The sequence below is a fragment of the Oratosquilla oratoria genome, chromosome 41, assembly GCF_046742065.1.
Source record: "Oratosquilla oratoria isolate Oo_2021 chromosome 41, ASM4674206v1, whole genome shotgun sequence".
Lineage (NCBI taxonomy): Eukaryota > Metazoa > Arthropoda > Malacostraca > Stomatopoda > Squillidae > Oratosquilla > Oratosquilla oratoria.
The window spans coordinates 35,065,782-35,080,227 of record NC_134817.1 but is presented as its reverse complement, the minus strand read 5'-3'; the positions used below and the strand labels follow the sequence as shown (position 1 = coordinate 35,080,227).

Genomic DNA, 14,446 nt, shown 5'->3' with positions numbered 1-14,446 from the left:
ATCTGAACTGTTTATATTTATATATATATTTTTTTAACGAGGATAGAATCTTGGACGGCTCTGACTTCGACGAGCTGAGTCCGTAATAACTGTTGATTTTTCGAACGTAAACAAATACCTGTTGTTGCCATGGAAACAGGCGACACAAATGTGCAGAATACATTCGTGTGTTGATGTTCCATGAAATATACTACGAGTAAAAATTTATAAGTAAAGCCTAAACTAAGTAATGCGCTTCGTGAACCTACTCGTGCCCACCGAGGAAATTCAGCTGTGTTGAGAAGTTGATGAAGTTCGAATCTGCTCTCGCTTGCTGCTCATTTATGCTGTACGCGGTTGTTACGATAATGTTTTTAATATTCTAAAATGGACAATTACTTTTATTTTATTCTATGGTATCCTTTTATTTTACACATTGCCTCCCTATATATATGTGTAATATATATATATATATATGATATAACTCACAATAAGTACCATAGCGCGGGACATTTCCCTCCAGATTTGCGAGTCTCATATTGTGGACTTTCGACAGATTTCCCATCTCTTTTAATATGAAATGTTGACGGTGTAAGTTAATCTAGGTGACCGTCCCACAGAGTTGATTTGTGGGGTACTCTGTGTGAACTTGTATACAACTTTCAGCAACAATAAAACTACACACCTGTGATCGACAGGGACTCGTCGAACCCTGAAAAGTACAATGGCATCACAAAATATCACGTATCTTTGTGAATGTGTAATAATTTCAATATGTCATGTAGCTATCAAGTTGTAACTTACCGTGGCCTTGGGACCACTTGGTGATTTTCTTCGCCTTTGTTCTGGTTAGTGACAGTGATGTGTGCAACGACTTCGGGCGTGGCATGGGGGATAAGTATGGGAATGGGGAGAAGGATAAAAGTATGTGTTGAGGGGAGTGGTTCTCTTATAGAATCCTTTCACTGGTTTAACACACGCTTCGCTGTATAAACACTACACACGATATATATGAGGTCTGTCATTGGGGTAAATTCATATCACTCCCCAGTCACGGTCAGTCAGTAACACTTCTGGTCAGTTACATTTCTTGTCTTGGACTTGACTTGTACTCAGCTACATTATAGGGGGCCCTCTTGGCTCCGAACGCCAAGTGATCTTTGACCTCTCGTTACCAAGGGTCTATGGGAGGTACAACTTCACCTCAACTGACGTCAAAATGTTGCACGATACATATATAATCCCCATACATGGGGACTAGAGATGGGTAATGCACCAGAAACAATACTCAAGACGGAGAAGTCACCGAGTGGTAAATAAAAAGATTAATAATGAAAATGATATGTCAGTAACTCGACATTCCTGAGAGGGGTTAGTCAACCAGCTTGTGTAGCTAGGGGTGTCGAGTCCTTTACATAATGCTTTATTAAATGTTTTCGTATGTATAAACAAATGATAGGCCACTCTATCTAAATGGAAAAAGTAAGACTATAATTTGTTATGCATGCTTTCATATACTAAGCTTCTTGAATACAAATTTCACACAGCTTGATATGCTTAATCACTGTATTTCAACCTTAATCCTAATTCTACAGCTATCAATTCACTAAATTAACTGAGGCCGTAACCACAGATGTCTATATCAATTTGTAATAATAGCTTGTTTACCCTAAAAAAATGCCTCTGTCAGGATTTATTCCAGACACATATATGTTCAAATTTGTCGGACACTGCTGTGGAGAAATTCTCGCACTATTGCATTTGACCCAAGCGGTGTGACAGTGTTGTGGTTAGGTTCGAATAAGCCAGGGAAATGAAACTCGCAATAATGAATACTAGGCTCGGAGGTCACGGACGAGGGGTCGTAGAGGGAAGGTGTAAGGGCCTCTTCAAGTGTCGTGGACTGAGTGCCATCGTCAACAAAGAGGTCTGCCTTGTGCCAGACCGGCAGCAGCAAAGGAGAAAAGTCTCAGCCGCGACCGGCCGGCGAAGATTGCTGGGCGCTGTTGAGAGCTGGAGCGGAGAGCGACGTCTGACCTCTGTTGAGTCGGCGTTGGTTGTTTCAGCAAGACGCCGTACTTTTAAAAGAAGCTGGCGGCTCAGCGAAGGTCCCCGGACACTCCCCTTATAAGAAGAAAATGATCTTTTGATATTGCAGATGGACAAAAAGAAAACAATCGAAATGGCAGAAGAATTCTCCATGAGTCAATGGCCATCCAGCCTCATAATGGGTCACTTTTTATATTTGGCCACATTATCCATATCACATGACATCACTATTTCCACATTTTTATTCACTGAACGGAGATATGTGGCAACACGCCGCCACTGCTTCAGTGTCCCCTTATTGCACATAGCTTAATTGTAAATTAAATTTGTAATCTTGGTAAAGTCATTATTGTACACATAACATTATTTGCATACTTTGTACAGAACATTAATGTATTCATCGTGTATTGTGTATGTCATGGCGGAGGGGTAAATCAAATACAAGCCTAAAGAGAATCTGACACTGATCCATTTCTCATGAATGACTTCACACATATAGTAGTAACACTCCTGCAACATTTGGTGACCCTTGGATAGCTACCTACTACATTTGGTGACCCTTGGAGAACTGCCGTTCCGCAGTTGGACACCACTGGCCGTGGTGCCCTTTGACTGGATGGACACCCTAGCCGGCGCCTTAGGAGCTGTTGACGACACCCCTAGCCGAGAGGACCCAGCCGGCACCGCAACAGCCGAGGACGACGCCCCAGCCGCCGCCGCAGTCACCACCGCGGCCGCCGTGGACCAGCCCTGCCCTGCTGCCGCTCCAGCCGCCGTGGGCCAACCTTGCCATGGTGCCGCCCCAGCCGCCGTCACCTGTCTCGGTCCGCTCTGCCCGTTGGCCCTGGAGTTTCTGCCGCCGCAGCCATCGTCGATCACCGCCGGCGTCGCAGCTCCAGCCTTCGCCTGCCGCCGCAGCCATCGTCGGCTACCCCCCGGCGCCGCAGCACCAGCCTCCGCCTGCCGCCGCAACTATCGGCAACCACCGCCGGCCACAGCCTCCGCCTGCTGCCGCAGTCATCGTCGACCACACTTCGGCGCCGCAGCCCCAGCCGTTGCCGCCGCCGACGTGGACCACTCCTGCCGCCCCAGCCGCAGCCGTCGTGAACCTGTCCTGCCGCCGCAGCCGTCGTGAACCTGTCCTGCCGCCGCAGCCGTCGTGAACCTGTCCTGCCGCCGCAGCCGTCGTGAACCTGTCCTGCCGCAGTCGAAGTGGACCCCCCCAGCTGCCACCGCCGCAGAGCCGACGCCCCAACCATCATGGACCAGCCTGTCCCTACCTCAGCGGATGTGGTTCCTAGACAAATACCACCCACGGACACTCCAGGTCAACTGCACTCCCATTCCCCGGATCTCCAAGACTGGCTCGTTTCACCAGTCACTCGGGGGGATTAATGTGGCAACGCGCCATCACTGCTGCAGTGTCCCCTTATTGCACATAACTTAATTGTAAATAGAATTTGTAACCTTGGTAAAGTCATTATTGTACACATAACAGTATCTGCATACTTTGTACAGAACATTAATGTATGCATCGTGTATTATGTATGTCATGGCGGACGGGCAAATCAAATACAAGTCTAAAGAGAAACTTACTTTCTCTGATCCATTTCTCATGGATGACTTCACACATCATGTAGTAGTAACACCCCTACTACATTTGGTGACCCCTGGAGAGCTACCTACTACAGATACGCTTAAGTATCCGACTGGAGATTGAGCTTATCAGGAACTCACTATCGCAAAAATAAAATTTCCGTCTCATCGATCTGGTACATTTATTACTGATTTTCGAATATCTTCCCACTACATTTTGGATGACGTCACGTTTTTCCCGCGATATTTTAACATTATAGTATCTTTATCCATACATTCCATGGCTCTGGCATCTGGCTAGTTTTACTGCTCACAAAAATCTCTCGCCTCGAGTCGACGTTTTCGAACGCAGTCATGTCTGAACATTTAAGTGAAGATGTAAACAAATCCAGATAAACACGCATGGTGTTGAGTGTATCACTAGATAAGAAAGTGTATCAAATACATAAATGTTCACACAGTAAAAATATATTTATATACCATATACGAAGATCAGACATTCAATATGTTATGTGTAGTGTGCAATATCACTGAGTCAAAATACAGATGTCCGAAGTGCAAAACTAGATAGTAAGTAAAGCCAAATCCATGCAGATCAGATAATCATAATCATAATGTATTTACCTGGTTGTATTTTACGGAAAGGGGAGCTACGCTTGTGGTGTCCCGCCTTTGTATATCGCAGTGTCTAGTTTGCTCTTAAATTCATGAATGGTTTTTGCGCACACTATGTTTTCGTCCAGTTTGCCGCTGGAAAACTTTTTTTTTCAGATCTCTTCTATAACTTTTTTTTATTTTCTTGTAAGTGAAGTGAGGTGCAAATTTGTCTAGGGAAATCAGGATGAAAGCAGCACTGTCACTCCCTGATTTCAAATGATCTAAAAGGGATTATGATTATCACACTAGGGCCTAGCCCTAGGCAATTTTTCCTCCCACATCCTACCTCCAACCTCAAATTGAATAACTAGAATATGACTTCTCTTACAGAAATTTAGATTATTTAAGAACATTTCAACAGTATGTATGTCTAACATTCATATCAGTTTACAGCCTCTTAATTCATCATTCAATGATTCAGCTTTGGTATATATGATGGAAAGATAATTTGCTATTTGGAGGTTAAGTAATAAAATATTGTAACCGAAGTTGTTTTTACTCAAACTTTCAAATGGTGCTGGTGAAGCCCAGTGTGATAACCCCTTAAGTCAATAGAATCTATTGAACTAAAGTTTGTCAGCACATCATCATACATTGGAAAACATGACTTTCCTCAATATTGTATACAATTATAAGGTAAATCTTTAGTTTCGACCATGGGAGGAATATAGCAATAGAAAATTAAATATTAATTTTGTAAATTAAAATGTATCAACGTAATATGCAATTTTGTGTGCGGAAATGAAAAACAAAAAAGGTGCTAAAACAGATTTCTTTAGTAACGAAGTCGTGTACGACGAATGGTACGCCATGTTTGTTATGGTAGATGCTGACGTCGAAGAAATGAAAGGATAAATTCGTCTAAGTTAAACTAAACTAACCTAACCTGTGTTTAATAAATCATTACCTGCAAATTAGATGTCATCCGGCTCGTAGTCGTCGTCGTCGTGAGAGACGTTGGCGGGGTTTTCAACCACTCTCTCAGCTTGCGGAGTATACAAATTAATATTTAATTTTCTATTGCTATATTCCTCCCATGGTCAAAACTAAAGATTTACAGGTTAGGTTAGGTTAGGTTGGGTTAGTTTAGTTTAGTTTACCTTACCTTAGATGAATTTATCATCCTTTCATTTCTTCGACGTCTGCACCTACCATAACAAACATGGCGTCCCGATCCTATGCTACCGACTTCGTTCATTAGCATATTTAGTTTGTAGCAAGGTATTTTTATTTTCATTTCCGCACACAAAATTGCATATTACGTTGATACATTTTAATTTACAAAATTAATATTTAATTTTCTATTGCTATATTCCTCCCATGGTCGAAACTAAAGATTTACCAATTATAATTGACTGAAAAATCTATATGTCAAAGTAGGTACTGTACATGCAAATCTGCGGGCAGCGCCACCATTGTGGATGTAATGTTTACACCGCCATCTTTTGCAACCCATTCAAATGGGTATGCATCAATTTGAATGCTTGTAGCATTCAGTGCATGTGCAGAATTATCAAATTGTCTTTCTGCTCTGCAAGTGTATTCCCATTTCTTCAAAAGCAAAAAAAAAAAAAAAAATCAATTTAAATGTAAATTTGGCTATTGGCCATTGCAAATTAGTTTTTGAAGTAAAAATCCAAAGATAAGGCACCTGTATATGAATATTTTAATGTAATATTCTTTTTTTCTCTGTCTCTCTCTCTCGGAAACGAACAACTTTAAGATCGTTGGTAATGAGACAGCTGTGCTTTAACGCATAACATGTAGGCATGTTCTCTGGTACTTAGTTGTGTTTAACACATGATATGTCATAGATACTACACGTAGTAGTCGTAGAAGGTGTTGTTCACAAATAATACTTACATTGTTATGGTATGAATTTAAGATGGACAGGCTATGCTATGCCTATTACATAGCAGGCTATGGCTATGATAGCAAGTATATGAAATAACTGTTAATGATATGGTCAGTATTCCATGTCATGGACCATGTCCATGACCATGAGAAGAATCAAGACTAGTAGAATTCTGGAGGCTAGACTTAAATTTTCTTCTTGGTTTCATGATGATAGTAGATATGAGCTGTTGAAATAAGGCTGTTTACTCAGATTGTCATGATTATAGATAACATGATTAAACAGAATAAATCCTTTGAAATAAAAAGACTGTATTCCTTTTTTATTTCTGTAAATTGGTGTAAAAGATAATTCACTGATTTCAACATAAATTTAAGTTAGGTCTTAGGATAGTTGCAGTACTGACTGGTTAGTATACCAAGAGGCAATCTAAGGGTAAGGGCTAAGGCTCCTATATATGCACTTTTTAATGTGATGGTAGAGTTCTTTTAGCTGTGCATACATTACATTGCACATACATTACATTGATGGAACATGTTACATGATAGGTGTTAGTAAGAATAGTATAAAGGAAGGTCCTACATTGTTTTTGACAAGCTCAGGGGATTTGTTGACCCACAAAACCTTCACATGCCAAGTTGTATGTCAGTTGGGCCAGGGGTTTGGATTTTATGGATGATTATCTCTAAATTGACAATAGTTGCCATGGCAACATGATAGGTGTTAGTAAGAATAGTATAAAAGGAAGGTCCTGCATTGTTTTTGACATGCTCAGGTGATTTGTTGACCCATAAAACCTTCACATGCCAAGTTGCATGTCAATTGGGGCAGCAGTTTGGATTTTATTGATGATTATCTCTAAATTGACAACTTAATTGTTGCCATGAAAATGCAAATTTGGTATGATGCAGATGTCTCACATTGTTTTTTACATGCTCAGGTAATTTTTTGCCCCATAAAACTTTCACATGCCAAATTGCATGTCAATTGGGGCAGCGGTTTGGATTTTATGGATGATTATCTCTAACTTGACAATAGTTGCCATGGCAACATGATAGGTGTTAGTAAGAATAGTATAAAAGGAAGGTCCTACATTGTTTTTGACATGCTCAGGTGATTTGTTGACCCATAAAATCTTTGCATGACAAGTTGCATGTCAAATGGGCCAGGGGTTTGGATTTTATGGATGATTATCTCTAAACTGACAATAGTTGCCATGGCAACATGAAAGGTGTTAGTAAGAATAGTATAAAAGGAAGGTCCTACATTGTTTTTGACATGCTCAGGTGATTTGTTGACCCATAAAACCTTCACATGCCAAGTTGCATGTCAATTGGGCCAGGGGTTTGGATTTTATTGATGACTATCTTAAATTACAAAGGATTACAAAGGTGGAGCATGCCAACAGGAGACTTTTTGGTCCTTATCAAGGTCGGATGCAAAAAAAATTATAATAATGATAAATAATTAAATGAATAAATAAAAACTATAATAAAGTAAATAATAATAAATAAATGCATAGGTATAGTTAAATAATAAACAAACAGGTAAATAGTAAATAATAATAAATTCACATATAACTAATAACAAATGAGAATCAAGCAAATAATAATAAACAGACAAATGATAACAAAACAAATAAATAATATAAAATAAATGACAGTCATTACAGCATCTTGCTTAGGTGCTTATCTAAATGATTCTTAAAGCTTCAAACTGAACTACATTGTATTGCCTCTGCAGGAAGTTTATTCCATTCATTAACTACACAGTTGGCGAAGTTGTTTCTACCCACTTCCAAATTAAATCTATTCCCTGACAGTTTGAGACCAATGTTTCTTGTTGGATTATCATTCTGTGTGAAACTTTTGTCACATTTGATGTTATCAATTCCCTTTAGAATCTTAAAGACCTGTATCAAGTCACCTCTAAGTCTACACTTTTTTAGGGAAAACAGATTCATATGTTCTAGTCGATTTTCGTATGATTTATTTTATATTTTGAATCAGTTTTGTGGCTCGCCATTGTACTTTTTCTAATAGTTGCCATGGTAATATGATAGGTGTTAGTAAGAATAGTATAAAAGGAAGATCCTGCATTGTTTTTGACATGCTCAGGTGATTTGTTGACCCACAAAACCTTCATATGCCAAGTTGCATGTCAATTGGGCCAGGGGTTTGGATTTTTTGGGTGATTATCTCTAAACTGACAATAGTTGCCTTGGCAACATGAAAGGTGTTAGTAAGAATAGTATAAAAGGAAGGTCCTACATTATTTTTGACATGCTCAGGTGATTTGTTGACCCATAAAACCTTCACATGCCAAGTTGTATGTCATTTGGGGCAGTAGTTTTGGTTTTACTGATGATCATCTAAATTGACAACTTGATAGTTGTCATGAAAAGGCAAATTTGGTATGATAGAAATGTTCCACATTGTTTTTGACACATTCAGGTGATTTGTTGACCCATAAAATTCAATTATTCAAAATTTCAATAAAATTGGACCAGTGGTTTAGAGTTCGTGTATTTCTTTACCAAAATCTTTACAAATTACCAACCTTAATTCTTACACTTTATGGTAAAATCTCGCCAAAAAATCAGAATAGAAAAATAATCCTAAAAATTGCATCTCCCTTATTTTTCAAGCTATTAAAAAAAAATTGTTTCTAATGAATTGGTCTTTCATATGCAACAGGATTTTTTTTTTTTTTTTTTTCAATTTTGTGCCCTTACCAAACCAAGGGGGTTCCCCCTCATACGTGAGATAACCAAGTGAAAAGGGATGTACCCACTCCCATCCACCATCCTTTCCTCCCCCTCATCTTGGCTCCTCATGGGTGACTGGTCACACCTGTATCTTACCCAGTGCCCTGGGTCAGAAGCAATACAGTAAGACAGTAAATCCTCAGCAAGGCTGCTTCACTTAATCAGTGACCCCCCTCATGCAGAAAAAGAATACAGAGAGAAATCCCTTCAGGCTGTCAAAATATTGTTCACACATAACCACTCCCTACTCCCTTGCATCTCAGTGTCATTCAAAGGCTGAAGAACCATGAAATAAGGTTTGGCCATTTCTAGTTCCATGGAAATATGCTAGCCAATACTTCTGGCAGTAAAGAGGCCATACATTAGTGCTGTCCTTCATTTCATTAATAGATGAATTCTGAAATAATGAGACTACTGAAGTTCTTAGGTGGTTAGAATCATGCTTTAGGTTAGGGTGTGTGTTTCTTAGTTTTTTAAGTGTCAGAAAGCATGTGTAGGAGGGGAAGAAGAAGGTTACTTTAATATGGTGTAATGTTAGTATGGCTTCTCTGTTATAACCTGCCACACTGGCTGAATATTGTACATTATCTTGGTACAACAGTAAAAGGAATCCTTACTTAGTGATGGTTGTAACTTCCACTATTTTATGGTTACAACACTGATAGTGGTTGTACCTGTACATTCCCCTTTGCTGATTTTATTATATTTAATCTTTATTATTTTATTAGTTGATTGATTTATTTTTATTTATTCATTATTGTTATTTTTTTAATGGTACAAATAACTAGTTAGTAAGTGCAGCAGAGGAATATGTTGTTATGTATGATAGAATGAGGAAGGAAGCACCATTTTAGAGCCAAGTCAATTTATTCTACTTACACCTATCACTTGTCATAAAATTTCCAAAACTAACACATTATTTGATTTTACAGTTGTTCTGGGCCATGTTATAAAGAACATGTATGCACAGTGTGTGACCATCCAGGAGAAGTCCAGGAGATAGATGTATCCTATCCAAAGCTGCAGGATCTTCTCTTTCCCACAGATGACACAGTTCTCCCACAAATGCTTGAGAAATTGAGTGAGTATATTTGATTATATTATTTGTATAATTTTATTAATTTATTAATCTGTTTTTCTAATAAAACACATTGTCATAAACTTTTTATCTGTTCACAATCTTGTACATTCATTCCTGACTTGTATTCTGTCTTCCTTGTTTGAAATATATGCCATGTATACCCAAAGCTATCTTCATCCCATTCATCCATTTCATTCATGGTCACTCCTTCATACCCCCCTTCCTACAAGAAAACCAGTCATGGCCATAAATTTAATTCATATCACCCATTGATTTGATATTTGTGTCACTGTCTGGAAAGGGCAATGCAGCAAGACACTATACATTTACAGCAGGGTCCAACAACTTGTGTTGACAAGATTAAAGGGGTCATCACACTAGGCCATTTGTCCTCCTGTATCCTACCATTTGAATAGCTAGAATATGACTTCACTTACAGAAATCTAGGCCTCTTTGAGAACATTTCATCAGTATTTCTAACATTTGTATAGGCTTACAATCTCTTAGTTCATCATTTGGCTTTGCTCTATATGTTGGGAAATGAAGTCCCAACTGTTGGTGCTGGTGAAGCCCATGGAAGCCCAGTGTGATAACCCCTTAACTCAGTTCCAGCTGTCAGGCCCTGCTGTGAAAGTGCTGTGTCTTGCTGCATTGCCTTTGAAAGGAATGGTATTGCAATAGACATAATGATCTCATTTATGAATTTTTAAGATGGGATGATGACAAGTGGGTTTTTGATGGCTGTTGGATAGGTGTGTGCTTTAACTTGGTCACCCCCTTATAAAGGGAAACAGGTCTTTGGTAGGTATATCAGTGTCTGGAAAAGACAACCACAGGGCATCATAATATAAGGGGGTCTCTGTTTTTCATGTAGTTGCATCTGGGGCGGAACTGGAGTCTGTTGCTAGGTCAATTGTATGGATATTGTTTTAACAATGGAAGAGGGAGAAATTTATACAAGTTACAAGACACCATGAGTGAGCCCCTTCATTGTGGTGGTCTATTTTATAGTTGTTTTTGTTAATGCCCAATTAGTAAGAGGGGAATGAAAACTTTCTTCAGTCCAGGTTTACTGTTTAATCTCGTCAATACAAGTCAAATATTCACGCACACATCAGGTTGCCTGATGTATGATGATGCATCACATGTACATTACAAAATGTAAAGTTACTTCCATTATTCTCTTTCACCCTTAATAAATATAATGTCACAGAAAACGTGATCAAGCCAGTTCACAGAATTCGGGGGCCACTCAACAACAACTACAAAATAAATATAATCAGGAAGCTGATGCCACCAGCCTCATATACCCCACTCTTGGCTCATTATGCATACATAGACATCATTGTATTCAGGTTAATAATAAAAAACATCACATGTTGGCTTTAATTAATTCTATGTCACCATTGAAATGAGTAATTTTTTAAGTGTTTTCTGTAGCTTAATACATACATACATACATACATATACCAAGGCTTTTTCCCCCTTACAAGGGAGGTAGCCAAAAAGGAAAAGGCATAAAATCATTCCCACCCATTCCATCCCTGAATACACTCCGCACCCCTCCACCCTCCCTCTCATTTTAGCACCTCCTGGATAACGGGTCATCCCTGCACCTTGTCCACTGCCCTGGGTCAGAAGTAGTGTCACAAGATACAGCACATCCACAGCAAGGCCGCTTCATTAAATCGGCGACCCCCCCTCTCTGCCCCCATGCATAAAGCTTAATAATTCTTCATTACTTTGGTTGGTTAACCTCTATTCTTATCTGTATGGCACTGATGTTTGTGGTTTTAATACCATTTGTCATTACTAAGACTTGATTCCCAGTGCCTACTGTTGACTGACACATTCCTGAATCATATAAATATATGCCAGCATACACTGCTTAGTAAACATGCTTTCCTGTTTACTTCCACAGAGGAGTCTACACACCTTTGTTCCATGTTAACAAATCCACATTTGAGAGACATCTTGGTGCAAGTGGACAGCAGTGAAAAAGTGGAGAAGCACATACAGGCAGCAATGATGGAACCAATTTTCACTCAGTTTGTTGATGTTTGTCTTAGCATTGTTGATCCACAAGAAAATGATTCAGATTCATCAATGGATTAATTAGTGTACAGTGCAGCTAATATTACTCTATGAAAATTTAAATGACTATAGTGGTAATCACCTTTTTTCTAATTCTCATCCACATATTTTTATTGGAATGTTTTTATTTACTGTGTATGTATGAAGAGTTACAGAAACCAGCTTGGATGTATGAAAGATTGTAAACTATTTTTGCACAAAATTTCAGGAAGAAAAAGTTTGTATTCATGTCCTTATTAGATGTATTTAATACTTTAACAGAATTATTTTGAAAATATGGGGCAGGAGGTTGTTATCCTCTTCAATACAAGTCAAATTCTCGCAAACAACATCGAATACTTTATGTACAATGATGCATCACAATACTCATGTTTTGAAATATAAAGTCACTGCTGTATTACCCATTCTCTTTCACTGAGTAATAATAAACACGGAAAACACAATCAAGCCAGTTCAAAGAAGTCGGGGTTAACTCGGCCACAACCACAAAACATAATTAAGATGCTGACATCAACATTCTTGTATACCCACTCACACTTCATGATGCCTGAGTAGGCATCATCGTATGGAAGAGATTAAAGGAATGTAATCCAATTCACTTTGATATCTAATATGAAATTGTGTATGTATTTGTATTAGGGTGGAGGACAGATGGAGAAAGAGGAAAGGGACAAAAGGTAGGGAGGTGCTTAGAGTGAACTCTTTAAATGAAGAGGAAAAGGAGAAGGAGTACAAGAAGCTGAAGGAGGAGTGGGAGGGAGTGAAGGATAGAGTAGAGGTAGGTGTGGAGGAAGAATGGGGATGGTTCAAGGAGGGAGTCACAAAGTGTGCAAAGATGGTGTGTGGAACAAGAAGGACAGGAGGAAATAGAAGGAAGGGTAGTGAATGGTGGGATGAGGAAATGAAGAAGGTTGTAGAAGAGAAGAAGCGAGCTTACACAGATTGGTTACAAAATAGAACGAGGGAGTCATATGAGACGTACAAAGAAAAGAAAAGAGAAGTAAAGAAAAAGGTAAAGGAGGCAAAGAGGAGCAGATGTGAAGTGGGGTAAGAGTATGACAGAAAATTTTAAAAGTAATAAAAAGATGTTTTGGAAAGAAATTAAGAGAGGAAGAGGAGGCAAATCAAGTAGAGAAGAAAAGGTAAAAGGTGCAGATGGAGAGATGATAATGGAGGAGAAGGCAGTAAGGGGAAGATGGGCAGAATATTTTAGGGAGTTGCTAAATGTGAAGGAGGATAGGGAGGGAAAGATAGCTGCAGTGGGAAATGCTAAGAAAATGAGAGTGATGAGTGAGGAAAATGGAGGAGAAATAAGGAAGGATGAAGTGAAGGCAGCAGTTAAGATGATGAAAACAGGTAAGGCACCTGGTCTGGATGGATGCCATGCAGAATGTCTTAAAAAAGGAGGTATAGTGATGGTGGACTGGTTGGTGAGGTTATTTAATGTTTGCTGGAGAGAAGGTAGAGTGCCGGAGGACTGGAGGAGTGCTTGTATAGTTCCACTTTACAAGGGAAAGGAGGACAAGTGTGAATGTAGTAGTTTCAGAGGGATTAGCTTGTTAAGTGTAGTTGGGAAGGCCTATGGGAGGATCTTGATTGAGAGGATTAGGAGGAACAGAGGGAGTAATTGGTGAGGAACAGTATGGATTTAGGACGGGTAGAGGTTGTGTAGATCAGATTTTTGTGGTAAGACAGATATGTGAGAAAGCTATAGGAAAGGGGAAGGATGATTTTTGGGCCTTTATGGATCTGGAAAAGGCTTACGACAGGGTAGACAGAAAGGCACTGTGGGAGGTTATTCAGATATACGGGATAGGAGGAAAGCTTCTGGGAGCTGTCAAGAGTTTTTATGAGAGTAGTAGAGCTTGTGTCAGGATTAGAAATGGAGAGAGTGAGTGGTTTGAGGTAAAGGTGGGACTTCGACAAGGATGTGTTATGTCACCCTGGCTGTTCAACTTATACATGGATGGGGTAGTGCGAGAGGTAAATGCAAGGGTAGTGGGTCAGGGATTGGAGATGGTTAAAGAAAATGGAGAAAAGTGGGAGGTGAGCCAGCTGTTGTTTGCGGACAACACTGCGCTTGTGGCAGGATCGGAGGAGGGATTGAGGAAGTTGGTGACAGAGTTTGGGAGAGTATGTGATAGAAGAAAGCTGAAGATAAATGTGGGTAAAAGTAAGGTGATGAGATGTACAAGGGGTGAAAGTGGCAGTAATCTGGAAGTGAGCATTAAGGGAGAGCAACTGGAGGAAGTGGATAGTTTTAGATATTTGGGTGCAAATGTGGCAGGAAAAGGTGGAGGTAGAATGTAGATTAAGAGAAGCGAGTAAATGCCTTGGTGGATTAAAAAGTGTAATGAGGAATAGAAAT

At 39.4% G+C, this 14,446-nt stretch overlaps 1 protein-coding gene across 1 annotated transcript; it reads left to right on the top strand.

The window, feature by feature from the left end:
• Nucleotides 1-3,965: 3,965 nt before the first annotated feature.
• On the top strand, nucleotides 3,966-12,236 carry LOC143021224 (zinc finger HIT domain-containing protein 3). Its single transcript, XM_076178589.1, has 3 exons — nucleotides 3,966-4,194; nucleotides 9,836-9,984; nucleotides 11,906-12,236. The coding sequence occupies exons 1-3, from the start codon at nucleotides 4,130-4,132 to the stop codon at nucleotides 12,097-12,099; spliced, it is 408 nt and encodes a 135-aa protein (XP_076034704.1). The 5' UTR covers nucleotides 3,966-4,129; the 3' UTR covers nucleotides 12,100-12,236.
• The last annotated feature ends 2,210 nt before the right edge of the window (nucleotides 12,237-14,446 follow it).